The sequence below is a fragment of the Chelonoidis abingdonii genome, chromosome 13, assembly GCF_003597395.2.
Source record: "Chelonoidis abingdonii isolate Lonesome George chromosome 13, CheloAbing_2.0, whole genome shotgun sequence".
NCBI classification, from domain to species: Eukaryota; Metazoa; Chordata; order Testudines; family Testudinidae; genus Chelonoidis; species Chelonoidis abingdonii.
Window position 1 is genome coordinate 31,655,973 of NC_133781.1, and position 26,592 is coordinate 31,682,564.

At 51.9% G+C, this 26,592-nt stretch overlaps 1 protein-coding gene across 20 annotated transcripts in view; it reads left to right on the forward strand.

Moving 5' to 3' along the window:
- Nucleotides 1-26,592, forward strand: part of RBFOX3 (RNA binding fox-1 homolog 3) — a 408,389-nt gene that overhangs the window by 295,045 nt on the left and 86,752 nt on the right. For 2 of the 20 annotated variants that reach the window (XM_032799128.2, XM_032799129.2), the window contains exon 1: nt 18,433-18,723. The exons of 12 other annotated variants lie outside the window; for them this stretch is intronic. In XM_032799128.2, the coding sequence (XP_032655019.1) occupies nt 18,622-18,723 (102 nt within the window). In that variant the 5' untranslated portion in view covers nt 18,433-18,621. Of the gene's footprint in view, nt 1-17,704; nt 18,017-18,431; nt 18,724-26,592 lie in introns of those variants that run through there. 6 more of the 20 variants (XM_032799131.2, XM_032799139.2, XM_032799138.2 and 3 more) reach the window with 5 other exon arrangements.

Sequence of the window (26,592 nt, forward strand, 5' to 3'; positions counted from 1 at the left end):
GTGTTGGCAGGTGGGTATCTTGGATTTCATGAGGCTCCTGTTTCTGATTTCTGCCTTTGCCTTTGGCTGTTTGGGATCATTGGTTCTCATGCTGGAAGAGCAACTCGCTATATCATGACTGAAAACTTAATTATCCCAAGGCAAGAGGGTGAAAGCACATGCAGGGCCGGCTCCAGGGGTTTTGACACCCCAAGTAGCCAAAAAAAAAAAAAAAAAGCCGCGATCGCGATCTGCGGCAATTCAGCAGGAGGTCCTTCACACCAAGCAGGAGTGAGGCACCCTCCGCCAGATTGGCGTTGAATACCTGAATGTGCCGCCCCACTCCGGAGTGGCCGTCCCAAGTACCTGCTTGCTAAGCTGGTGCCTGGAGCCGGCCCTGAGCACATGGCTGTTTCCTGCGGGGTAGGGGGCAGTTTGCTGCTGTGCACAGCTGGTTTTAGTGATGAGGATCTGGCAGAGAGTGCAGATCCTGTTGCAGTGGGGCAGGGTGTGGATGACAGCCTAGGTTAACGTTTTAGGGTTTTGAACCCTATGATGGTTCTTGGGATACCCAGGACTGAGAGTCGACTTGTTACCCTCAGCCTCCTCTGCTTGTGCATAGCTGTGTGTCAGCTTTGTGATGCCACCAGCCTGTCAGCTGCCCAAACAACCTCCTCTGGGCTCTGCCATCCCTTACTTTTCCTTGCAGGTTAACAATAGGGGCACCCCTGTCCCTGCGCTCCCTTGAAGCATTCCCTAGCCCCACTGAACCCTGAGAGAAATACCTGGCCTACTGTCCCCTAGGGAACAGTGTACACACACCCCAGCCCCCTGCTGACCCTTACCACTGCTCCCCCTCACACACCTCCAGCCCCCTGCACCCCACTCACATACCCGACTCCTGCACCCCCTCACACACATCCAGCCCCCTGTCCTGAACCCTGCACTCCCCCCACACCCTCTCCAGCCCTGACTCCTGCATTGCCTCCCCCAGGCCCCTTCCGCACTGTAAACCTGCACCCTCTCAACACACCACCAGTACCGCCCCGCACCCCACTCACATACCTGACTCCTGCACCCCCTCACGTACCCCACACAACGCCCCCAAAAGCCCCTGTCCTGAACCCTAGCCACTCCCCCACACCTCCTCTCAGCCCTGGACTCTGCATTCCCGATCCCCCACCTCCTAGTATGCCCACGTCAAGAACAGGTTTCCCCCTCTGAAGCCACCCTCTCACCATAGCACCCCCGCCCCCGCACCCACTCACATACCTGACTCCTGCACCCCTCACACACATGCCAGCCCGCTGTCCTGAACCCTGCAACTCCCCTCCAACCTCCCAGCCCTGAACTCCTGCATTGCCGACCCCCAGCCCCTTCCCTGAACACCTGCAGCCCATCTCAACACACACCCAGCCGCCCCGCAACCTCCATCACATACCTGACTCCTGCACCTCACACACATCCAGCCCCTGTCCTGAACCCTGCATCCCCATACCTCACCCAGCCCTGACACCTGCATTGCCCTCCCAGCCCCTTCCCGAAACCTGCCACCCTCACACACATCCCAGCCCCGCACCCCACTCCACATACCGACTGCCTCACCCCTCCAACACCATCCAGCCCCCTGTCCTGAACCCTGCACTCCCCCACCAACCTCCGCCAGCCCTGACTCCTGCATTGCCCCCAGCCCCTTCCCTGAACCTGCACACCTCTATTGCACGGACTCTACTACCCCAGCCCCCGCCCCCACTCAACATACCTGACTCTGCCACCCCACCACACACATCCGCCCCTGTCCTGAACACCTGCACTCTCCCATACCTCCCCAGCCCCTGACTCCTGGCATTGCCCCCCAGCCCCTTCCCTGAAACCTGCACCCTCTCACACACACCCAGCCCCCCGCACTCCACTCACATACCTGACTCCTGCACCCACTCACACACATCCAGCCCCTGTCATGGACCCTGCATTCCCCACATCCCCACCCTGATCCTGAGAACCAAACAGGAGCTGCCCCACGTTAGCGCTCCATATCCCAATCTCCTGCCCCAACCCTGAGCCCCCTCCCTCGCCCTAGCTTCTGGCCACACCCCGCACCTGAACATTTTTTACAATATTTGGAAAGATCATTAAGTGTCTGTTGAGACCCTCTGTGATTTTCAAGTGGTCTGTGGAAAAATAAGTTAGACGACAAGAACAATCAAGGTACCTCACTTTATTTTCATTTCCTTGCTATTACTTATAGGAGGAGGACGAAGAAAAAAAGAATGAAAAACGGGGGCAGGGGCAGATAAGGGAGAATGTTCTTTTTCTTGGCTGGGGCCCAAGGAGGAGCCCCAAACATGAAGCTGAGCACAGGGCTGGGAGCCCCACTAACTCTAAATCCACCACTGGCTATCACGTCACTTGGACTGGGGATAGTGTCAGGGCCAGTGTAAACACTAGGTGCCCTAGGTGGTCGCCTAGTTCGCTGAGATTTGGGGGTGCCAAAAAGCAGTGCCTAAAAAAATTTTTTACACTACAGTGGAGTTACATCTTACACGGGGTTTAGGTTCTAAAGTCACCGCATAAGAGGAAAATCGCATATAGTGAAAATTACCATAAAGTACAATATACACTAGAACAGGGGTCCTCAAGCTACGGCACGTGTGCCACAGGTGGCACGCAAGCTGATTTTGTTTGTTTGTTTGTTTGTTTTTTAATGGCAGGCTGCGGGTCCCAGCTGCCCCTGAGCCTGCTGCCAACCTGGGGTTCTGTTCACTCAGCCGGCAGCGGGCTGAGCAAGGCCAGCAGTGGGCTGACCCTGCGAGTCGGGGTCCTGGCCGCTGGCCCTGCTCAGCGCACTGACAATCTGGGGTTCCAGCTCCTTGCCAGCCAGGGTCTCAGCCACTGGCCCCGCTCAGCCTCCTGCCAGCCTGGGTGAACGGCAGGAGGCTAAGCGGAGTCGCCGGCTGAGACCCCGGCTGGCAGCTGAGTGAACGGAACCCCAGGCTGGCAGCAGGCTCGGCAGCGGCTGGGACCTGCAGCCTGCCATTAAAAAAAAACAGCTCGCGTGCCACAGGTTGAGGATCCCTGTTCTAGTGTATACTGTGTATACTGTAGTTTATGGTAATTTTCACAATATGCGATTTTCCTCTGACGCGCTGACCTTAGAACCTAACCCTCGCGTAAGATGTGACTCCACTGTATTCATTTTTGAAAATTTATAATAAGTGATGCTCCGAGGAGGGCGGAGGCGCAAGGTGGAAGTTTTGCCTAGGGTGCAAAATATCCTTGCACCTGCCCTGGATACTGTATCAGCTGATCCCCACAATCTCCAACCCACCTGGGCAGTACAGCAGACATGGCCCTGCCCACTAGCTCCTCTCCACTCCCCAGCCCACCCACCACTTCCCACCCACTTAAGGCTTAGCCCTCTTACTTTTAAAAATTACTCCTTGCCCCTCTCCCCCTCTCAGGCTTTTCTGGCAGCCCTGTTGCCAGGTATCCAGTTTTAGACTGGAAACTCCAGTAGAAAACGGGACCTGAGTGTCCAGTTAGCAGTGCTGAGTGGAAATTGAATGTCCGGTTATAGGAGTAACCACATTAGCCTCCGCTCCCAACACCCACCCCCGAAGGCTGGAAGAGAACCTGCCCTGCTGCTGTGGGAGAAGGGACAGCTCAGGGCAGAGAGAGACAAAGAGAATAGGCTCGAACCAGGTAGGTACCCGCTTTATGTGGGCAGGGGCGATGGGGGGATCCTGTTTACCCCCTCTCCAGCCCTGCTGGGCTTACAGTTTACCCCTGACCCCTCCCTTGCTCCAGAGACCAACCTGAACTCCTGCTCTACTGTGCTTTTACCCCCGGCCCCTTTTGCAATCATTCCCCCTGTTTGGCGCCAGGCCCACGAAAAATTAATCTGGCCCTGGTACCCTCCCACCATGGCTTATTCTCTGGTGCGCTGCCTCCCTGTTGATTTCATACTCCCCGCCACCCCTTCACTTCATATTGAAATAGAACTTACCTGATGTTGTCTTCCAGTGCTTAATTTGCACGCTGACAGAGATGGGTGAATACACGTTTTGTCTGACAGAAAACCTGTTTGTCACCTCTGCCTGGATGCAGCCTTTGGGACATATTCCCTGTATACATCTGTAACTCCATCCTTGGTGTCTGTACATGCGTTTCACTATCTTGTGACCCCGGCATTCATTCAAGACCTCACATGACATTCTTTGGTGGACCAGAAGGTACATCCCAGGATCAGTTGGCCTTACAATGTGTTTAACGCTGGATTCTTTGTGAGGGTTTTGGCATTAGCCCAGGATTGCACTTTGGGAGCAAACTCCCTCCAGATGCCCAAGCCTATGCTGCCCAATGGGCCTTCCCTGCCCAACCCCATGGGAAATCCCCATTTGGGATGGCTGCAGTGCAAGGCAGAGTCAGGAGCTCAGAGGGCACAGGCTGGATTGGGACAGAGGCCCTAAGGCTGCTTCCTTCTCTCTGCACCAAGGGGCTTTTTGGGTGAGACAGGCATGGAAGGGAAATTCCTGGAGACTGCTCTCCAGAGTCCCCTCTTACTTTTCCGTGTGGGAGTGCTGTGCCCAGTTCCCTGAGCACAGCAGGTGTTGTGCCCCTGGGTTGTGCTGGGCCTGAAATGGGAGCAGGGATGAATTGCAAGGGCAAAGTTGGTGCTGGGGCAGTGCCTGTAGAGTGCCCATAGCAGGTGCAGGGGTGGATCGCTGGGGCCGAGCAGGTGCAGGTGCGAGGCCCATTGGGTACTAGTGGGAATTTTTAGCACTAACCTGCATGTACTTGTATTTATTTTGCATTTGTACCAGCAGAGGTCAGGACATTTTGGCTGTGCATGTCAGTAAGACTTTTACTGTAGCATAAACATTGACTTGCTTTTGGTGGTTCTATGCAGAGGGAGGAGCTGACATAGACTCAGAGGAGGGAGAAGAACTGTGCTAATTGCCCCTTGCCCCCTCAGACATCCCATGTAGGGTCCCTTACACTCTTTTGGGTCTGGCCACACAGAGCTAGAAACCTGCCCCTTCGTGGAGAGAGAGCGTGAATCCTTGCAGCCCATCACCCCTTTCTCTGGTGCTCTGGATTATGTGTAGTTGGCCCTGAAAAAGCTGTTGAATGGTTTGACACTGGGAGCACCAAGAAACAGTCAGAGCATCTGTTTGAAATGCATCATCGCCCCTAGCTTTGTGATAATGGGTGAGAGAGTGAGTTATTTTTTCTCTCCTTTGGATTGCCCTAGTGTGTGAATCTCTGTGGGGTCCCAGCAAAGTAGCCATTATGCTGGGAAAGATCTGAGATGCTTGTGTTTAATATTTCAAAAGAAAATAAAAGCAAGTTTATGGAAATGACAAATTTCAGGATTTTAATCCAGCTCCCCAGAATCAAAAGTCTTGCAGGGCAGGGCAGGGCAGGCCCGACATAGCAGGGGAGCTCCTGTATAGGCACCCACAGGGGCTCATGGACATGCTGGGATAGTTGTTACTGCCTAGATTTTGTAGGCGTATGCTCCCTAGTAAAACCAACGCCCCGTGGCCCGGCAAAGAAATTCCTCCAGTTCCGAGTGTTCCTGCCTAGATCTGCCTCTCAGCTCTCAAGGGCTACTCTCCACATGGAGCAATTCCAGAATAGCTGCTGTTCATTAACTGTTTCTGATCAACTCCATGTGTGGATGCTCTTATTGCAGGTTAGTGTCACATGTAGACAGGTGCTGAGATACTGCATGTGCCCTGGAGTATCTGAATAAGGTTAAGGTGAGTTGGCAGGGGCAGGTTTGCAAAACCAAAGAATCTTCCAGGCTCAGCTTTACATGTGTCTTGAGACATTGTATGAGTCCTTTTAAATGTATCTTCGCCTGTGACAGAGCACTGGCAGCTCTACCGTATTCTGTGTGTGTTTCTGTTTCCAGTCAGAATATCCCCAAACCCCAAGCCAGTTCAGGAGAGGGAAATATCTCTGTGATGAACTAGGAATGTTCTTAACGTTTGCTCTGAATACTGTGTTGGTGCCTCAGTGTCCCCATGGCAGTTCTTAAGTATCTGGCAGAGCAAAGGGCCAGTGCACCTAATGCCTGGCACTCTGTATCCTAGCAACTGATGGCCTGAGCCCCTCCTCTGCAAAGGTGCCAACTGAAGGTGCTGGAGACAAAGGGATCAGGTGACCTCCTGGCCCGGGAAAGGGGCTGAGCAGGGAGGAGGGGCTGGAGGGTGTTGTTAGTCTGGAGTTGGCTGGGGACGAGGCGTGAGGGCAGACGTGGGGGTCTGGCTCACTGCCCGCCAGAATGGACCCGGCCGAGGGGTCCGGTTTGCTGTACCTACAAGCTCTGTTTTAGACCCTGTTCCTGTCATCGAATAAACCTCTGTTTTACTGGCTGGCTGAGAGTCACGTCTGACTGCAAAGTGGGGGTGCAGGACCCTGTGGCTTCCCCAGGACCCCGCCTGGGTGGGCTCCTGTGGGAAGCACACGGAGGGGCAGAGGATGCTGAATGCTCCAAGGAGAGACCCAGGAGGTGAAGACATGTGAGCTTCTTGCCCTGAACAAGTCTGCTCCAAGGGAGAGGAGGCTCCCAGAGTCCTGACTGGCTTAGTGGGGAGCAGTTCCAGAGCATCGCCAGGGGACTCCGTGACAATCTCCAAAAGCTCTCTTGCAATGTACAAGCACTGTAAATGTGATGGTATTTTTGCTGGTTCCCATTAAACTTTCATGTACTTTCCCTGCGTTCCTGCTCCTCTCTCTCCGCTGCAGCTGCTGCCCCAGCCCAGCTGTTTTGCAGCAGACTGCAGGCGCCTCCTTCCTGCTCATGTCCATGAGGCACATTCCAGTGCTGGTGATGTCACTGTACTACTTCCATGTGGTGACACTGCTACTGGATTGTCCTCACTGAATGGATCAGGCATCAGGAGGAGGGACACAGCGGCAAAGGAGGAAGCTGCAGCTGGATGCCGATATCTGGGTCAGCAGGAGCGAGTGGGAAGTAATGCAGGGAAGCAGGAAAAAGTCACCTGTAAATGTTAGTAAAATCTTCTGGGTATTTCTAGAGTTGGGTGGAGAGTGCCAGTGGTTCACATCAGCTGCTGGGAGCCACAGGCACAGAGGAAGGAAGAAGGAAAGAGGGCTTGACTCTGGGTGGAAGGATGGTCCTGCTCCTGCAGAAGCAGGGGCATCATGCAGAACAGAGGATGCAGAAATCCCACACTTTGCCCCCTATCCAGCAGCTTTGAAAAGCTCAGTGTCTCAGGACACCATGTCACTTTTTCATCCCTTCCCTCTCCCCACCACAAATATTCCTCTACTTGGGCACTTTACTAGAATGCAGCCCCCCTCTGCCCAAAACCAGAAATTGACCACTGTGGGTGCAAGAGCCGTCTCCTCTGCAGTTCCCGCGATGTGGCCCACATTCTCCCATTTTCCTTGTCTCGGTGATTCTCCGTCCCTGCCTTAAACTTTCTCATTGCCTCTGGATTTGTCTGTCAGACTGCTGCTGCTCTTTATTATTTGGGGAAGCCGGGGATGAAAGGTGCTCTGTAACACAGAGAGCCTGTTACCACAGCAGGGTGTAAGGGCAGTGGTAGCGGACCCATGAGAGCAGGCACATTCCCCTGCAATAGTGTTTCAACACACAACAAAAGCCCCTGGAGTAAGACCCTGCTGTACTGGAAGGTGCAGCTTGCATCTGCTGGACATGCTGCCTAGAGCTAAGCTCCTCCGGCTCCATCTCTGTCTCACTCAGGAAAGCAGAAGGTCCACTGCTGGCAATAAGCACCCGTGCTGTGTTGTTCAAATGCATGCACTGTTGATTTCTCTTTTCACAGTGCCATGTGCATCAGTGGGCTTTCCTGACAGGCTTTCAGACTAGACCCAGCCAGAGAAAGTACAGCTCCTAGCTGAGCAGGCATTTCTTCTCTCTGTCCCCAACTGAAGCGCTCCATCTCCTGAGGGTCATTCTCCAGAAGACACTTTCAGACACTTTATGCAATCTGGCGAAGTGGGTATTCACACCACGAAAGCTCATGCTCCAAAACATCTGTTAATCTATCAGGTGCCACAGGATTCTTTGCTGCTTTTCTTTCATTTTTTTTTTTTTTCTTCAGAGAGCGCGCGAACACAGTGGTGTCGCTCTCCGGGCAGAGTGTGCACTCCTGCCGAGGGTGGTGCCAGCAAATGGCAACGGGGGGGCCCAGAAACTGGCTTCAGCCAAGCCTCATGGAAGTCTGTTCTCACAGGTGCTTGGGAGGGAAGCCACATACTAGATCCATTCCCACATTGTGTCTGTAGACAGGGCTCAGCACGGGGAAACCCTGATAGTGCTAGCTGGAGCCTGGCACTGTAGACGGATGCTATCCCAAGATTTCAGCCCCCAGGCTTTTCCACTGCTATGTAATGCTGCCCTGCAGCACCCCAGCTATTCCAACACAGCTCTGCCAAGTCCCTTCCTCTCGCTTACAGCCCCTGTTTACCAGTCTGGACTCCCCCCCACCAGTTCTGGCCAGTGACCTTCCAGTTCCTAACCTGTAGCCCCTTATGCCCCTCTGCCTGACCTGTTTTCCCAGTGTCCTCAGTCTCAGAGTTTAGCTCTGCGCACCCAGCCTCTAGTCCATCCAAGACACCCCGGGGGGGTTGGGGGTTATGCTTGCAGCAGGAGAGGAGGGGGTGCCAGGGCTGGCAAGGGTATGGGTCATGGAAAGCTCTCCTCATGACTGTGTCTGTAACCTAGGCGGAGGAGGGAATTTCGACTCCTCCGCATTGACCCAGCAGCTAGTTCAGTTCTTACTGTTTCCAGCCTCTCTCTGGTGTGTATCTCCAGCACCATGATGACTACACCTCACTCCTGGGGGCAGCACATGGACCCCCCCTTTCCCCCTCCCCCCCCCCTTTTCCTGAATTGTGGAGTTGGATTTTTCTCTTTGTTCCCCTGACATCCCAGCATCAGCTGGTAGACGAGGGGTGAGCAGGGCAAAGTGCCTGAGCAGCACATCTCCCCAGCCAAGCATGCAGGCTGGGTGCACACCCTTGCAGCTTGTGCTGACAATAGCAAACAAGCCCTGTTGCTTTGTCTCCATGTTCTGTGCATGCCCCAAGGCACCCTCCAGGACGGGGGTGGGGGGGGGGTGAGGGGGGAGAAGAGGTGCTCGGCTGAGTAGGGTTTAAGTTAAGACAAAGGGGGTTTCCTGCGGCTAGGTGGCTTTGAGGGAAAGGACCAAAGCCATGGAAAATACACCAGGAGCGTTTGGAAATAGGTGGCCAGGGCGTGGGTTTGAACTCAGGGCCGGCTCTAGCAATCTTCGCGCCGCCAGGTCAAGGCACCGGCCGGCAATGATCGCTCTTGGCCAATACTTGCCGGTCCGGCGGCTTTCCGGTGGACGCTCCCGCAGGCGTTTCTGTCTGCAGACTAGGTCAGCTGGTCCGCGGTCTCTGATGGAGATGTCCGCAGGCGTGTGGTCGGTCCCGTAGCTCTGGTGGAGCATCCGCAGGGATGCCTGTGGGAGGTCCACCGGAGCCACAGGACCAGCTGACCCTCCGCAGAAACGCCTGCTGCAGGTCCACTGAAGCCGCCTGCCGCCCTCCCAGCAACCGGCAGAGCGCCCCCCATGGTGTGCCGCCCCAAGCACATGCTTGACGCGCTGTGGCCTGGAGCCGGCCCTGGTTTGAACCCAGCTAACTGCTAATGCCCCGTAATTTACTGGAGGTGGGAATGCATTGCTGAGCGGCCCAGGCCTGAACAAACAGGGGTGTGGGCGGAGGCTGAATTCCTGGGCCAGGATCCTGGCTTCACTGCAGGATCCTACAGTAGGGAAGAGCCCCTTGGAGCACTCCCATCCCTGTCTAGTATCTGGCCGAGATGAGGAAGGGTCCCAGAAGACACTGCACTCTTTCCATTCGAAAGCCAAGCCCAGCACTGAGTCCCTGAGTTACAGGCTGGGTCAGAGCCACAGGCTCCCTGGAGCAGAATCCTGACCCCAGGAGCCATGGATCCTGCAGTCTGCCCACTGAGCAGCACTAGGGCAGCTTGTGGCTGAGGGGGTGGGGGTGGTACTGATAGGCCCCCGGTGAAGAGCTGTGAAGAACCAAGCCTCCCCTCCTGCTGGCCTGGCAGGTGCTCACTCCTTAGGACAATGCTGTCATTCCCAGGTGGGAGGCCAATACATTTGCTGTCAATGTTTAACCCCTGTGTCTGCCTGCTGGAGTCAAAGGAATACATCAGCAATCTATCCTGATTATATGGGGATCCCAAAGAAATACATCCTTGGCCTCGGGGGGGCCTGTGGATGGGCAGCAGGCACAGGTAGAGAGCAGCATGAGCAGATTGCACTGGAGCTGGAGCTCAAGCACTTTGTTTCCTTCTGTTCCTAAACTCTGGGCACTGCATCTCTCAATGCACTGTGCCCAGCAACCCCAACCAACACGTCCTGCACTGCCAGCAGGACGGGCATGGGCTCTGCTGCTCATCTGGGAGGATGGTGTATTTGCATCTCTTGGAAGGATCTGATCCCTGGAGTTTAACTCCTTGTAAGGTAGGTCTGGCTGCCTGGTCCTACATCGCCCTGCACCACTGGGGTCTGATTAGACCCTACAGCCCACTGTGCTGCTGTGGATGGGTGCACCCCGTGGGGCAGGGCAGCAGAGACAGGCCCCGAAAGGACATTAGTTCCCAAAGTGATTAGTTGGTGCAGGGATTGCTTTGCGAGCAGAGCAAGGGCGACCCCTACTGCCAAGGAGGCTTGGGCAGAGCAAGGGGAACTAGGACTGGCTCAGAGTAAGAACATCCTGCATTTCCGTGTGGAGCTTATTTGTGTGTGTAATATTTGAGGGCGGCCATCCCCTGTTCTGCCTTCGTACCCGCTCCATCTGCACTGTCTATGCTGCAGTCAAAGGCGTGATGGCAGCTCAGGCAGGCGTACGCGCACTAACTTTAATCTCCTTAGGACAGGTAGAGAGAGCAATGAAAATGCGGCGTGCAGACCCTGGTCTGGGCTAGCAACGTGAGTACGTCTCCAGGGTGCTGGGCGGGCTTGTACAGCCTATGCCATTACCTTTTCACTGCTCTTTTTAGCCACGGTAGCTAGACTAATGCTATGGTAGGTCTGCCTAGCCAAGCTGCAGTCACACCTCTAGCTGCAGTGCAGACGTACCCGTACTGAGAGAGGATTCCTCAGCCCCTGTTCCCTGGGGAACAGCAGCTGCACAGCTGTTTCCCAGGGGAGCAGGCTTGTGGCTCAGGCACTGGGTAGCACACTGAGTTGGGAGAGCAGCAGACTCCAGCCCAAAGAGACCTGAGAAACCTTTCCCCTCACCCCTGGCTGAGTGGTGTCATTGTTACTGCTGCCATTGTTGCAGGGCAGCTCAGAGGTGAGTGCAAACCCCTCACCAGCCTTCACTGAATTTCTTTACATCTATGACTAACTACTGCTGCGCTTGTAATTCATGGATGCTGTAACTGTCGGGGCCCTGGAGTAGGCGAGGCATGTACTTTGCTGCCTGGAGTTAATGGGAGCGCCCCTGTCCATCTCCATGTCTCTCTTTTGGAGCCTCCTCCTTTGGGTTTTGATTTCTTCTGAGTACTGAGTGCCCATCACTGGGACCACAGTCTTCAGATTATTCCTGCCTCATGTTAGCTCTGCCAATGCTCCTTAGGTCTGACCCACCCCACCCGCTGCTAATCCTGTGCAGGGTCCACATGCAGCTTGGCCCAGACTTCCCAGCCTTTATTACTCAGCTTTGTGCCTCTCATGGGTGGAGACTTTTGGCAATTTGTGCTCTTGTTTCGGGGGGTGGAAGAATGTCCAGCAGAGAGAGCTGGGTGGAATCTTTCATTTGAAGCCTAATCACATTTGCTGCTGTCATTCCATCTCCCCGTTCTGTCGAAGGTGCATTTCTGGCCCCCACAACCACAGCAGCTGAACTCCTCACAACTTGAATGTATTTGTCCCCCAGCCCCCTGTGCAGCAGAGCAGGGCATTTGTCCCTTGTCACAAGGAGGAGAGAGAAAAACTGTTCTTCTTAACCTCTGAGAATAGGGCAGGAAGCAATGAGCTTAAATTGCAGCAAGGGCGATTTAGGTTGGACATGAGGAAAAACTTACTAACTCTCGGGGTGGTTAAGCACTGGAATAAGTTGCCTAGGGAGGCTGTGGAATCTTCATCATTGGGGATCTTTAAGAGCAGGTTGGACAAACACCTATCAGGGACGGTAGATTATACTTAGTCCTGCCTGGAGAGCAGGGGACAGGACTAGTTGACCTCTGGAGGTCCTTTCCAGTCCTATGATTCTACGTTGTATAGATGGGTAATGAGGCCCACACAGATGGGACGGGGAGTCTGTGGCAGGGGTCTACCAAGTCCCAGGCTAGCACCTGAAACACTGTTGGATGTTTGTAAGCGGTGTGAGGGCGAGTGTTCCTGGCACATGATGAAACTCTCAAGTAACAAAGGGACCTCAAAGCCTTTCAGATCGGTTCAAAAGCAGCAATTCTGCATGCTTTGAGCAGGTGCAGAAAGAAAATTGTTAAATTACTTGTAAATGATTTTCAAAATCCAGCTCCGAATATTAAGGCTGACAAGTATGTAACAGGCTAGCGAGCTGGCCTTTAGGAAGCCACAGAGGACTACGGTGCTGTCAGGCCATATCTCTTCAGTTTGGAAGTGCATCTCTCTTGAGGGCCCAGCTTGCTGAGGCTTGGAATCCAGCGAGTGAAGGCGTTCTTCTTTCCCCATGAGGCAATCCCTCTCCTGTTGCCAGGAAACAAATTGAGGAACCTCAAGAGTTATTAAATAAACTAAAACAATAAATAGTGCTGATGGAGAGAATGCCCAGCCCCATCCTGTGCACTGTGAGCGCATTGCGCCGATCCCCAGAGGGCAAAAGGAAGATGTGCTTAGAATTGCAACCTGTGCAACTTCTGCCTTTGATCACAATAGCCAGAGATGGCCCTCTTGCTTTCTTCTTCAGATATTTATTATGTTTAATTTTCCCTGGGACGTGGCTGTAACGTGAAGGCAGATGGACAGAATCTGGGTGCGCCTTGGTGAAACATCATTTAACTTAACAGATAAAATAAGCTTCACTTCCAGAGAGATTTCCGTTTTCTGGGGTTCTGCTGGGCTGCAGCGCGGCTCCATAAAGCTGACAGGGTCTCTGGGAAGTTCTGGAGACCAGGTCCATTTTGCATCTGGCCCAGTGTTTCAGAGGTCCTGCTTCCAGTGACCTTGGAGCTGCACTGAGAATTACAGCTGAGCTTTCTCTAAGCCAACAGGAGAGAGCATTCCTCGCTTTCATGGATCACCCCCAAACAAAGCGACGGCCGGATGTCGGTGGAGAGGAGCTTTCCTGCCGACAGCGGCGGTGCTTGTTATAGCTTTCTACTCAGATTGAACCTTAAGAGTTAGAAATAAGATTGCTAGCATGAAACCTCCAAGCTTCTAATTACCAGCTTAGATCTGATAGCGTGCCACCAGCCAGATTCAGTGTCTGGCGCACTCTGTCTCCCTAAAACTTCCTGGGGGACCCAAGACTCAGATGCCTGAGTCTATAACAAAGGGAAATAACCCCTCTACCTTGTCTTCTCTTTACTTCCTCCCAGACTTCCTCCTGGGTTATCCTGGAAGATTTAGTGTCTCTAAACTCTTGAATTAATCAAACAGAGGAGATCCAGTTTCTTCTTTCACCTCCAGTTCAGAGTCCTCAAAGGTAAGCCTTTGCACTCTGACACAAAGAGATTTCCCCCTCTCAGTCTTTCCTGAGACAGACGTTAACCCTGGCACAGAGATTCTATCCCCTGAGCCTCACTAGAAAAAGAAAATCCAACAAGTTTTAAAAAGAAGCTTATATGAAAGAAAGAAAAGACAGTAAAAAACTTAGTCTCCTGTATCAGGTTGACAATATACAGGATATTGCTTAAAAGAAAATGAATAAACAGCGCTTATCCAAAAGATATACAATTTAAAACATTCACGCAAACTACAACACATGGTAAATCAAAAACAAATACAACGTCTGTCTTCTACTTTGTAACTTACACTTGGAAGAGAAATTAGAAAGCTGAAGAGAGGACAGTTCACTCTCAGAGCTGAGAGCAACAGAGAGAGAAAGACACACACCCAGAAGTTCCCTCCCTTGAGATTTGAAAAATCTTGTTTCCTGATTGGTCCTCTGGTCAGGTGTTTGGTTACCCCTTTGCAGGTGAAATAGACATTAACCCTTAGCTATCTGTTTATGACAGGTGCACACCAGTGTTCAGGTCGGTGTAACTTATGTCGCTCAGGGGGTGGTTTAGTCACACTGCCCTAAGCTGTAGTGGAGCCGTCACCAACACGCACCACCATCTCCAAGCCGAACGAAGGAGCTAACTCCTAGGAGTGATTGTGCCCTCTGCTGGAAGCCTGTGTTGTGGCAATTGTAGCTGAAGTGGCACTTATTCCCCAGGTGGGTCTGTCATTCCCTCCCCGTCCCAGTTCCTGCATAGAGCCGCTGAGAACAGCAGAGAGAAGAGGGGAGTACTGAGCTCTATAGACCATTGGTGAGTGTGATCCCACCTGTCAAGCCACCTCCATGGATTCTGAATAGCCCTAGAGCCAGAGGGGACTCCCCGACTTGCATCCCGGGCAGTGTTTGCTTGTGGGTCCCTTCCTGTAATGGAGACATCTCTGCAAGTGGCCAAATACTGGGAGAGAGGGGGCCGCAGAGCACCACAGTTCCATGAGTCTTCTGTGGTTTGATATTCTGCATGATTACTGCTTCCATCTCATAACCAAGCTGGGGAAGAGGCCTAGCTATGTGTGAATGTAAATGTGAGTGTATGTTACGCTGGTGAAAGTGGTGTGGATTGAGAGCCCTGGAGGCCAGGAGCTCCTAGCCTCAAAATGGAGGACAACAGGGCAGGTAAGCTCATCCATGACCAGCCCCATCCCATGCCTTGACCCTGCAGCTCAGAGGGCAGCTCACAGCTCTAGGGCCCACTCTGCCTTCCTTTCTTGCCAGCTGGTGTATGGATGCATTTTGTGACATGGGCTGTTACTCTGGCAGAAGTCCCCTGAGCTTGCTCCCACTGGCCACCAGATGGGAACATCTTTGAGTCACTGCCATCCTGGATCGCAATCAAGCCAGCGATGCAGAGGGGAAAGGCTCTGTGTCCTGACCCTTGAGCCATCTGGTCTCATCTGTGTTTCCTCACACATTGTATGTAGCATTTCACAGCTCATTCTCTCGCCTCCCAGGTGGGAAGCACCAAGCATTGCCCTCCACTGTTCCCCTCTGGCTGACTGAAGACAGTGCAAAAGTCACTGGGGCCTTAGAGGCGGGGTGTACAGGCAAGTATGGAATTCAGAGAACTCCCCCTTTACTCACCAAAAGAATTGCCTGCCTGCCTGTGCGTATAGAAAGCATATCTCACCACAGCATCAAGCCACGGGATCTGGGTTAAGCACCCTGAGTGCCATGCAGTGAGTCCCCAGTGTGAGGCCCAGGTCACTCCTCCTCCCTGCCATAAGTTTAATCTTGGGCCATTAGAGCGTATGTCCATCGTAATTCACCTCTTTCCAGGCTCTCTGGGGCAGAGGTGAGTCTTGCAGCACAACGCAAAGACAATGAGGGAATGGGTCTCCCTCACCCCCTTTGGAAGGATCTTCGAGAGTCCTGGGCCTCCAGCTCCCCCAAAACTGCATCCGGACTCTGATAAGCACAGGCTATATTGCAATCTTAGCTGTTGTGACCTGGACTTGGAGCTGGGAGTGCAGGGGGAGCCAGTGCATGTGTAAGAGCTCTGCAGCTGTAGGGGACAGGCTGCTGTGGTCATTTCCTTGTCTGGGTACAGAGGAAGGGGGAGTAGCAGTCATCTAGCCTGGAGATTAGGTTTCCTGCAGCCAGATCCCCATGTCAGGAGCTTGGATGGAGGCACTTTCATTGAGTGCTGCTGTGTGATCCCCTGCAGTTACCAGAGGGCAAGGTGGGGACGGCGTTAGCCATTTTCAGAAGCCATCTGCCCCTTGGCATTGGACCTGTTTGCTGAGCACCTGTTCGGCATTCCTCTTCTGAGACTCTCGCAGTGGCTTTCACCCCAGAAGAAAGGCAGCCCACTTGTGCTTTGATTTTCCCTTTGCTCAGTGGCCCCAGGCCTGCGCAGTCATTGCTCTTATTGGTGCTGCTTAACAACCTGTCAGCCCCATGAGACTGAGGTCAGCGGCTTTGGGAGGGCTGTGGAATTGTGCATTGCCTGCCATGTATCTGCAGCATAAACTGGAACCGCTGCAAATGCCCAGGATGCTGCAGAATGGCACTTTGTGGGAGGGGGATATGGAAAATCCCAGCTTCCGAGCGGAGCTGTCCATGTGCTGGAGGTGCCAAAGGGGACACAGAATCAGCAGCTGCTGACAGAAACAAACCTTTGGGCATCCTGTTCAGCCAAGATGGAAATTGAATCCAACTCAGGACTCAGTTTCCCAAATATATGAGCACAAACCAGTCCAGGCTGCTTTGTAGCTGGCTGTGACCAAAGCTAAGATCCATGTGGTGCAGGCCCCTGAAATGTGGCCAGACAACACTGATGGCACTGAATTGTCATTGGCATGGGCAGCGATCCCGCTCTGCACACGCAGCAGCTGTGTGTGCACCCCACCCTGAAGCTCTTTGAAAATGTGGCCTGGAATTTGTATGGCTGCATGAGTGCTAGGGCCACATGGCGAGAAGTGACAAGCACTTCAGTGGTTAGACTTTGAAGGGAAGTAACTGCACTGACGCTTGAGGAAAGAAGGAGGGATGGAGTTCTGTAGGGCTGGAAGGACCAAAGCTACAAGCATGGTCCCTCCGAATGGTAGCTGTCTCTCTTCCACACAGACGTACGGGCGTGTCACCGGGGTAGCTAGGATAGACGCACACATTAGTAATTCACTAGGAGTGTGCCTCAGACCAATTGTGCACGAATACAAGATTCAAACTCTGTGTTTTGATCCAGATTGGGAGAGGGTGGGAACATTGCTGGGGTGAACCTGAAAGTTGTGAATAAGGCTGTGAGTTGCTCACGGAGGTCATGGATTCCATGATTTTACATGACCATTGTGACTTCAGCCCCGGATGGCGGGAGTGGACTTCTGTGATCTATTGTTTCCTGCCCACATCCTGTCCCTGACTTTTACTAAAAATAGCTGTGACAAAATCTTAGCCTTAGTCATGAGCTTCTGCTGCTGCTACAGTGACCCCTGCTGGTCGCCTTGGTTCATGGGCTCATTGCGCAGCCTATGAGACGTCTCGATGGTGTCTTGGGAACAGTCTGGGGTGGGTCTTTGTGAGCAGGAATGTTTCTTGGAGAGAGCCTTGTAACGGGAAAATCTGAGAGCCTTTTCTGAGCGCTCAAGGTAAAGTTTCCTGTCTGCACTGCACCGATGCATTGGCCAGTTCCTCAGGGACCCTGCTCTGCAGGAGGCAGCACATCCCGTGTCAGGGCCCATTACATCAACTGCTGGGAACTAGCCCTACTTGGGGAGCTTAGATTTATTTACACTTATTTGGGACAAGCCATCCAGCACTTGAGAGTAATGCGGTCACCACAGACCCTGCCAACACAACTCGTATTTCAAGGTCGGCTGGCTTCCATCTGTGTGGGTGTGCGACCTGGTGTTTGTGCGTGCATGTCTGCAGGAGTGTGCGGCTGTGTGTGCACAATGCATGGCTGCCTGTCTGGGTGTGTGTGCACATGGGAGCAGATGGGTGTGTGTCTGGGTGGGGAGATGAGTTTCTGTGTGTACAATGCATGTCGCCATGTGCATGCATGCAGATCTGTGTGTGTCTGTCTAAGCAGCGTGGGACTGTGTTTGCACATGTGCATTTTAGGGGCAAGGGGTGATGCTGTGTGCGCATCTGGGTGTGTTTCTCTCCCTGGGTTGGTCTGGAGAATCCTGAAGTTCAGGGCTGTGCGGCGTGTTAGTGAGGTTTCTCTTCCAGGGAGCTGGCTGCACTCAGTTTGGAAGTGCAGGTTTCCCAGCAGCAGCAGCAGCCTTCCCATGGCGTATGTGCCTGGATTACATCACCGAAACTCCTGGTAAGATCTTTCTTTTCTTCTGAGTTGGTATCTGGAAAGGAGGCCAGCTCCGTCCCACCCGATTCCCCAGCCAAGCATAAAACCAGCCCGGCAGCATATTTGTCTCAGGTCTGTGAAGGAAAGGAGGAGGTGGGGAGAACAGTCTGCAAATGCGCTGCAGCATCGGAGGAGTTAAGTGCGGGATCAGCTGTTCTCATGTCATTATGGATTCTCTTCATTTTATACAGAGCTCAGTCTGATGTCTGAATGCACAGGGGACTCCCCCTCCTACTCCACCTCCCACCCCTTTCTCTTTCACTCCCTCACCCTCTCTCTCTCCTCCCCTCCTTTCAGCCCCCCCTCCTTTGCAGACCATTCATTCAGTGCCAGTGTCTAATGGCACCAAAGTAAATAGCCGAGCATTGTTCCTTCATTGTAAGAGCAGAGGGCAAGGCAAGTGTTCCTCAGATGTATCCTCTCAAATAGCACCACAAGGGGGAGGGGAGGGGACAGAGGAAGAGGAAAAGCACTGAGTGGGAGAGAGAGAAAGGAAAAAGGAGAATAAGCAGAGTGGATAGAAGAGGACAAAACTGACTGCAAGCAGCTCCACGGCTACCTGTCAACACATGCTGTGCTCCATGGCTAACTCGGGCTGCCTCCTTATCTCCAACTCAGGCATGCTTCCTCACTCTCTCCCCTGCCCTCCAGCCTTTCTCTACCTCCCGCAGGTAAGTGACCCCCTTCTTGGGTTTTTGCTAGGACGCTTGCACGTGCTTTCTGGCCAGCACCCACTGACCTAAAGGTCAGAGCTGAACCTCTTCCTCCCACCCCGTGATAGGCCATTTCCAGCTCATCCGCACGGGGGTTGGCACCTGGGCAGCTTACTTGCTTTGTTCTTTGATTGGGAGTGTCATTTTTTGGTTCTCTAGTTATTCTGTTGAGGTTTCTGCTGCGTGCCAGGGTTCTGTGCCTGACCAGGGGCTGAGCTGCTGGCACAGTGCGAAATGCAGAGTCCAGCACTTTTGCTTCCTCGCAGCTGCTATTCAGCATCAGCAATGAGGAGAAATCATTTACACTCAACTTTTAGAAATACAGGATCTGCATAGTGTGGATGACATACAGGAAGAAGCAGGAAAGAGAGAAATCTATTACACACACGTGCCGTACACATATATGTGTGTATGAGACACAAATAGCATTAACTATACATCAGGGTGTTTCAGGTGCTCATACAGAGGCTCACAGATGCATCTCAGTAGGTCTAGTTTATTCAGGAGAATGCCAGGACTTTGGGCAGTTCCTGATACCATCTCAGAGCTGCAGAATTCCCCTGTGCATTAGTTAGCTTCTTAACTTCTCACTGGGGTTTCCTGTGTCTTGGTTCTGTTCTCAGCTTGTCTGTTGGTCCTGGTGCTGTGAGTTCCCCACCTGGTGATCCCTGGGAACCGCTGCTCGGGAGAGGAAGTGTTCTCTTCAAAAGCCTCTTTGCAGTGTCAAAAACCATGTGTCCCAGCCAGGCTAACCTTCCCATTGTGCTTTGAGTAGTTAAATTCATAACCTCCTACCTGCCCTCTCTGCATGGCCTGCGCATCTCACCTGCAAGCTGGCACCTGAGGGCCAGGGGTTCCATTTGTTGGGCTTAAGCTCTTGTATGGGGAGGTTGCATTTGTTTCATTTCTTTAAAAAACTGTAAAAACTTTAAAACTCTTGGTCTGAGTTGGCTCAGTACCAAAATGTGCCCAGGCTAGAGAGTAGAGCAGCATTAGAGCCTGGCTTCTAATTCCAGCATTCATTAGAAAGGGGGGATTCTGAAAAACGTGGGGTTACTGCTGGTGAAAGAAGCATACATGCTTTAGGCAAAGCTCTGAGCTGTGACTGTGTGCGAATACTAGAAAGCCATGAGAGGCCAAGCGACAGGAGCTGCTCTTCAGACTGGACAGAGAGGCTTAGGGAGAGCCTGAGGGGCTTTGTATTTAAATCTCAACCTCTCCTTCCTGTCCAGGAGACTCCACGGGACTTCCTGCTCTGCTCTCCAGGCATGAAGCTTGGGCATTTGGCATCAAGCGAAAAATGTCCCAAAATTCCCACTGGTCACTGGAGAGCTTTGTTCAATGTCTGAGGGCAGCACCCTGGGGAATTCTTAGACTTTGTAGCTAGTTTCGGGGCCATGGGAGTTTTTGGTTTCTCAATGTAATTCCTTTTTTCCTCGCTCCCTTTCACAAATGGCACTGCTGTTTTCCCTCATATTTTAGAGCTGTGTAGTCTGCAAACCTCTACGCTGGGCTGCCTGTGCTGAGCTGCCCAGAGACTGGAGTGGCTATCCCCGTCCATCACATATGCAGGATGCACTGGAAACAGGTGGTTTGGGTAGGGTGGATTTGCTGCCTGGCCGTGGCTGAAGAGCGCACAGAAGTGAAACGTAGGGTCTGGGAGAAGGAGAGGCTTTCAGCTCCTTTGCGGCTCCGTCACTCCCTCTCATTTGCTCCCAGTGAGTCCTTGCTCCTTCAATCACCCTGTTCGTTTGAATTGGGATTCTCTCGTTTTGCTCTCCCAGAAGCCTCTTGCTCTTTGGCAGGCAGCAGTTTGGAAATGTTGGTCAGAAAGGAGGGTTTGTGTCACGGAGTCTGGGGGTTCCAGCCCTGCTCCCCTCTGCTTGGAGCCCACAGTGACTTTTATCCAGCCAGTAAAACAGAAGGTTTATTGGACAACAGGAACACAGGTTACAGCAGAGCTTGCAGGCACAGTCAGGACTCCTCCATCCAGTCCTCCTGGGGGTTCAGGGTGCTTGGATCCCAGCTAGGATACCTTGAATTCCGCCCCACAGCCCCAAACCCAAACTGTCCTGCCTTTCCTCCCGCCGGCCGAATCCTTTCCCCTTCTCCTCCGCCCAGGAGCTTCCCCCTCCCCCCTGCCGGGCTCAGGTTACCGGCTGAGCACCTGTCCCTCACCTACAGACATCCCCTGCTTTCCCGTTCCCCACACAGACAGTCCCTACTTCATCACAGTTTGGCATTGGTATTTTACCCAAATAGTGAGCTGCAAGCCCAAATCTCTTTCCTCTTCCCTTGTGTTTGGCTATGGTGGGAGGCTGTGTTTGGGATTGGGGATGGACTCTTTGGTAAACGTAGCAACAAGAAGCAGGCAAAGAGACTCCAAAAATAGCCCAAGAAGCATGTGAAAAGGGACCAAAGAGCCAGAGGTCACCTCAGTACCATTCGTAGCACACAGCTGTGTCATGCTTGGGTCCACAGTAATGGATCTACTGTATGTGGCACACTGTGGATGCTGACCATAGAGTAGTTCACTTATTGTGCAGCAGTAGTTTGTTTCTGAAATTCACTATGGATTTTACATGTGAATTACATCAAGAATCCTGTGAACAAAGCACTCTTACGATAATAATACTATCTACGAGTGTATATGCCATCCGTAGCCATGGAACTATGCTTTACAGGGGCAGACTGGACATATTTCACCTGCACATAACCCAGAAACAATGGAATTAATGAGCTTAAACTTCTTTTTCTTTTTTAAATGTATCTTTGCATAAAGGCTGGACATGGAAGGTGACGATAACTTAGATATTCATAATGTTTCTGTGATAGATCTAACTTCTTTATAATATGTGTGTATATATGTACACGTGTGTATATCTCATAGTGTATGTGTGTAAAGAGAGAGAGAGAGAGAGAAGATGGACTTTAGGACTGACTTGATTTTGAAGATACTCCACAGTTCTGAAAATCAGAGTCATTGTGCATATGGGTGTGACTATTCCTAGGGTGTGTTGCTAATGCGCATGGATCATTAAGGTGTGTGCTCTCTATAAACAGACAGAGATGCACATACCGTAAACGTGTCTGTCATATCACGAGAGTCATTTGAACTAAGCCCTACATTCCTTGCGTAAATCCCTAGGAATAGGACACACACACTATCAGCCAGAAAACTGCTCAGTTTCTTGGGGGTTTTGGTATAAAGAAGCCCTACCATGCTTCTCTGGCTTCTTAGCACCAATGTTTTTTCTAGTGCTAACATTTCATGGGACAGCCGCAAAATGAAGTTGTCTGCAAAACTTGTATTAACTAAATGCCAGGGAAAATCCAGCTGCAGTGTGGTCTTTGGTGTTTGTGAATAGCTCATCAAAGGCAGCTGCATGCTTCTTGTGGTTCACTCAGATCAGCTCCTTGGAAGCAGCTGTGCTGCCCTTCCTCATTCCCAGCAGCTGGTAGCCTTGTTACACAGCTCTCTGCATGGTGCAAAGCCATCTGATGCACTGCGTGGGCTCCGGGTCACAATCCTCAACCACACTTCCCCGGGTTGGGATTGCAGCAAGGTGGGGTTTTCAGGATCAAGTTGGGAGAAGAAGGGCTGATAGAGTGCATGCTGGGGGCCCTGGTTGAGTGCAGGATTGTGTGCAGGAACCAGACTAGCTGGACACAGGTCTGAGGAGTTCTCCCAGAGCAGGCAGCATGAGGAAAGGTAGGAGCAAGAGTTCCAGTGAGGCTGGGTTATAATAATTTGTTCAGTGGGAACCTGAGCGCTATAGGGAGAGAGACTGATTGTTCAGCCAAGTTACACAGAGGAGTCGGTCACTGTCAAAAAGTGTCTTAAACATCATGACAAAAGAACACTTAACAGCCATCTTGCTGGCCTGGGGTGCAGACTGGGCTCCAGGCCTCACGGTCACCATTAGAAAGCTCTGGAAATCTGGGCTCAGGGCATGATGTGCAGTAACTCCTCTCTGCGCTGGCTGGAGAGGCTAAAGGGAGTTAATTGACAGAAGGGCTAAGCCAGTGGTTCTCAAACGTTTGTATTGGTGACCCCTGTCACACGGCAAGCCTCTGAGCGTGACCCTCCCTTGTAAATTAAAAACACATTTTTATATATTTAACAGCATTATAAATGCTGGAGGTGAAGCAGGTTTTGGGAGGGAGGCTGACCGTTTGCGACACCCCATGTAATAATGTGGCCCCCTCGAGGGGTCCTGACCCCCAGTTTGAAAACCCCTGGGCTAAACTAACTGCTGAATAACCCCCAGGGATTGTTTAAGCATTAGAAGGCGCCTCCCTTTTTAAAAGTGACCTGACTCTGTGAGTCACAGTGAGCACACTGGGCATCAGCTCAGGGTGCTCACTGGAGCAGCTATTGCTACAGGCTGTTTGGAAAACCCTATCCTAGAGGGTTGCTGTCAGGTTAAAAATCTCATATTTTTAGAGAGAAGATGTTCCATTATTACTAGCAACATCTTAGCCACTGGATAGTTTCTTGTTAAATCTCATTACCTTTCCAGCCTTTGTGCCATTTGATTGCTGCTTCTATTTGATTTGTTTGCAAACACAGCTGCTCTTTGGTCGTACTTTCTGGTTCTAACCCTAGTTCGGCTGCAGTGGCTTGGGCTCCAGACCAGCAGGGAAAGTCGGCCAAAGAAATATGTTATATTAAAAAATATTAAAATACTATTTTATGTTAGCATTTATAAACCAGTTTCCCCGAGCAGTGCTATTTCGGCCTCTGCTGCTGCAATATCCTGTCTAGGTGTACTTGTATTTTATACTGTGTGCTGGGTGACCAGATTCGATTTCATAATCCGGACTCTTTCCGGTATTCTGTTTGATTCGTGGACAGGATTGTTTTACAACAGCAAAAGGTCATTGTGATAGAAACCGCATGCCCACCCAGCTTCTCGACACCACCACCTGACCCGTTCCTCCCCACCCCGCTCAGATCTTGATGCTACAACAAAGAAGGTGCAGTCATCAAACAACAATTTATCAAATGCTTGGCTTGCCAGTGTGGTTCGGGGGTGGAGTGGCCAAGGTGTTTCGTTGGCACGGCGCTCACGAAACATCCATCCGGTTTGGCACAGAAGGTGTCGTGCCTGTTGGTTGGGTCGGGTTTGAACTCAGATATTGTCTGTCTCCCTCCAGGGGATTAACCAAAACACAGGACATGAGGCTTCCTAGTTAGATTCTGCTATGAGGGTTGTGCAATCACTCTGCTCTCCAACACCACCCATCCTGTGACAGCTGTAAATGGGTTCTGGTGATTTAACAACATGGGGTGTTGGGTCTTTAGGATCTTTGGCCAGCAGATAACTGCTCCTGTCCACGGCCAAGCTGCACAGAACTGCCATCCAGTCCAGCGAAACCCTGCAGGCGAGAGGGAGGTCCAGATGAGGCGGCCTTCCCCTCTGGTTGCAACGGCCTCAGTGCAATAAAACCTGCAGAGCCCAAGTAGCTGTGTCGTCGGAGAGGACCTGGGCGTCATGCGACGCTCAGTGGTGACTTGCTGTGAACATGTGGTTCTAGGCGGACCCAACTGAGGTGCAATTTCAGGAACCATTGCTCAACACGGGCTACTCCAGGCCCTAGGCTGGGTTCTTTCCCTCTAAGCAATCACGCCAGACAAAAACTTCGCGTTCACCCCTCTGGCTGCTGCAGTCACACATCATTTCCTTAGACACTCCAGTCTCCCAGTACACCACCGTCAACGTCCTGGGACTGAGATGTTATGAAACCACCCCAGTAAAAGAAAGGTTCTCTTCGATCCCAGCGGACAGCCCGCCAGTCATATGTTTATTTAGAGATATTTCATACGGTGTCACAGAGTTTGTGCTTGTCCATTCATTATCCTCGGCGGCATACAGGTTATGGGACGCTGGTTTTGTTACTGGGTTAGCATATTCAGTAACCTACAGTCTGTAAGTCGCATGCGGTAGTATACGTGGGTGGGGTCAGTCTTAGTGGGAGCAGTGAGGTACATCGCTCATCTTAATGGGTAACATGTGTCATGTTAGGAGCAAGCGGTCGGTATGGGGACCGGTGACTCACGGGTGAATCCAGATCAGTGGGTCCAGGACTCAGGGGATGTAGTTTATGGGGGGTTGTAGGGTTTTTCCCGCTCCCCCCCGTGGGTGCGTGGAGCCCACTCGGTCATCCTAGTCTGGCTCGGTGGGCGTGATTGTTCGGTGTAGATGTCCTGGCCGGATAGTGTCGGACCTCACACTCTCCTGGCTCGTGATGGGACGGCCCACCCACAGGCAGTGCCTCAGCTCTTACCACACTGACGCTAGGTGCAATCCTTTGAATTAATTAAAGGTTTCTTATAACGGCAAGAAGAGGTGGAGCTCGAATTGGTTTATGATCATTACATACGTATGGCAAAGTCCTTGGTTCAGGTTGTGCAGTGATGAGTAACTGCAGGTGTTATCCGTCTCTGTGCGAACTCCCCGCTGGATGGGTCTTCAGTCGTTTGGCAGGCTCAGTGTGTAGCAAATTTTCCTCCGGGTGACGGAGGATTGAAGACAAATGGAGCTGGCTTTCGCCTTAATTAGACTTTCCATTCGTGTAAGACCTCCTTGTTCCTACTGTGGAAGTTCAGCAACTGGAGTTTGCAGTCCATGGCACGTTTCTGTCCTCCAGTGAGCTATGGGCGTATCCGTTCTCTTGCTGGGTCCATGTTAGTTTGATGGTCTTACTGGGCATCAAGCGGCTAGCGAATGCCACCACTGCTGAGACTTTTCCGTACGAACAGTTTGAAAATACGACTACCGCAATATTCTACTTAACTAGCAGATGTACGCCACGACCTAATTCATAACCAGTAACCCGTAACCTGGTCTTAGACACCTTATATGACCCCCTTTACATAGAATTTGGTGCCACTACAGAACCTTGGTTGCAACCCATGTTCTATATGGTCCCACTTTATATCAATAACGTCACACCTGCTCAAGGTGTAGCTGCAGCCAAAAAGCAAACGAGATGTTCAGATGCACAAAGAATGGGATGGAGTAATCCGGGAAATATCCTAATGCCCTTCCGTAAGTCAATGGTGCAGCCTCATCTGGATACTCTGTGTAGTGCTGGCAGCCCTTCCCGGAAAGGACAGTGCAGAGGGCTCAGAGAAGGGAGATGAGAATAGTCAATTCAGATTGTTTCCTTTAGAAAGGAGATGAATACAGAGGGACATGATGAAAGTGTATAGGTGGAGGACTGGTCTAGAGAGGGGGGACTGGGAGCTGCTGCTCTCCCAGTCTCATGACACAAGACCAAGGGGACGGTCAGTGATGGGGAAAGTGGCTGATTCAAAACTGATAAAAGAAAATACTTTTTCCGTAACACAGGCTATGGAACTCACTGCCACAGGATGTTGTTGAGGCCAGCAATTTAGCAAGATTCAGTGTGAGATTGGACAGTAATATGGATATCCAGAATATCTGGAGTTAGCATAGCTAATGCTGAAAGTCTTGGAAGGGATATTAAAGCTCAAGGTTCAGCCAATCTCTAACAGGTTAAGAAGAGACTTCCGTGTGTGCAGGTTTCACCACCTCTGCTACTGTGCGGTTTCTTGCCTTTCCTCAGGTGTGCGGTGCTGGTCATTGTCCAATACAGGATCCTGGGCTAGATGGGCCAGCTCTGCCCCAGAATGGCCAGGCCAGTGTTCTGAAGACCTGGAAGAGTGATAGCGCGCTTAGCGTTCAGTCTGAACTGTGTCCATGCTCATGAATAATAACAACTCTTAGCACATCTCTAGCATGGGGTCTAGATGTGAACTTGTGTGTGAAAAGCAGTGTGTGTATATGTGTATTTGAG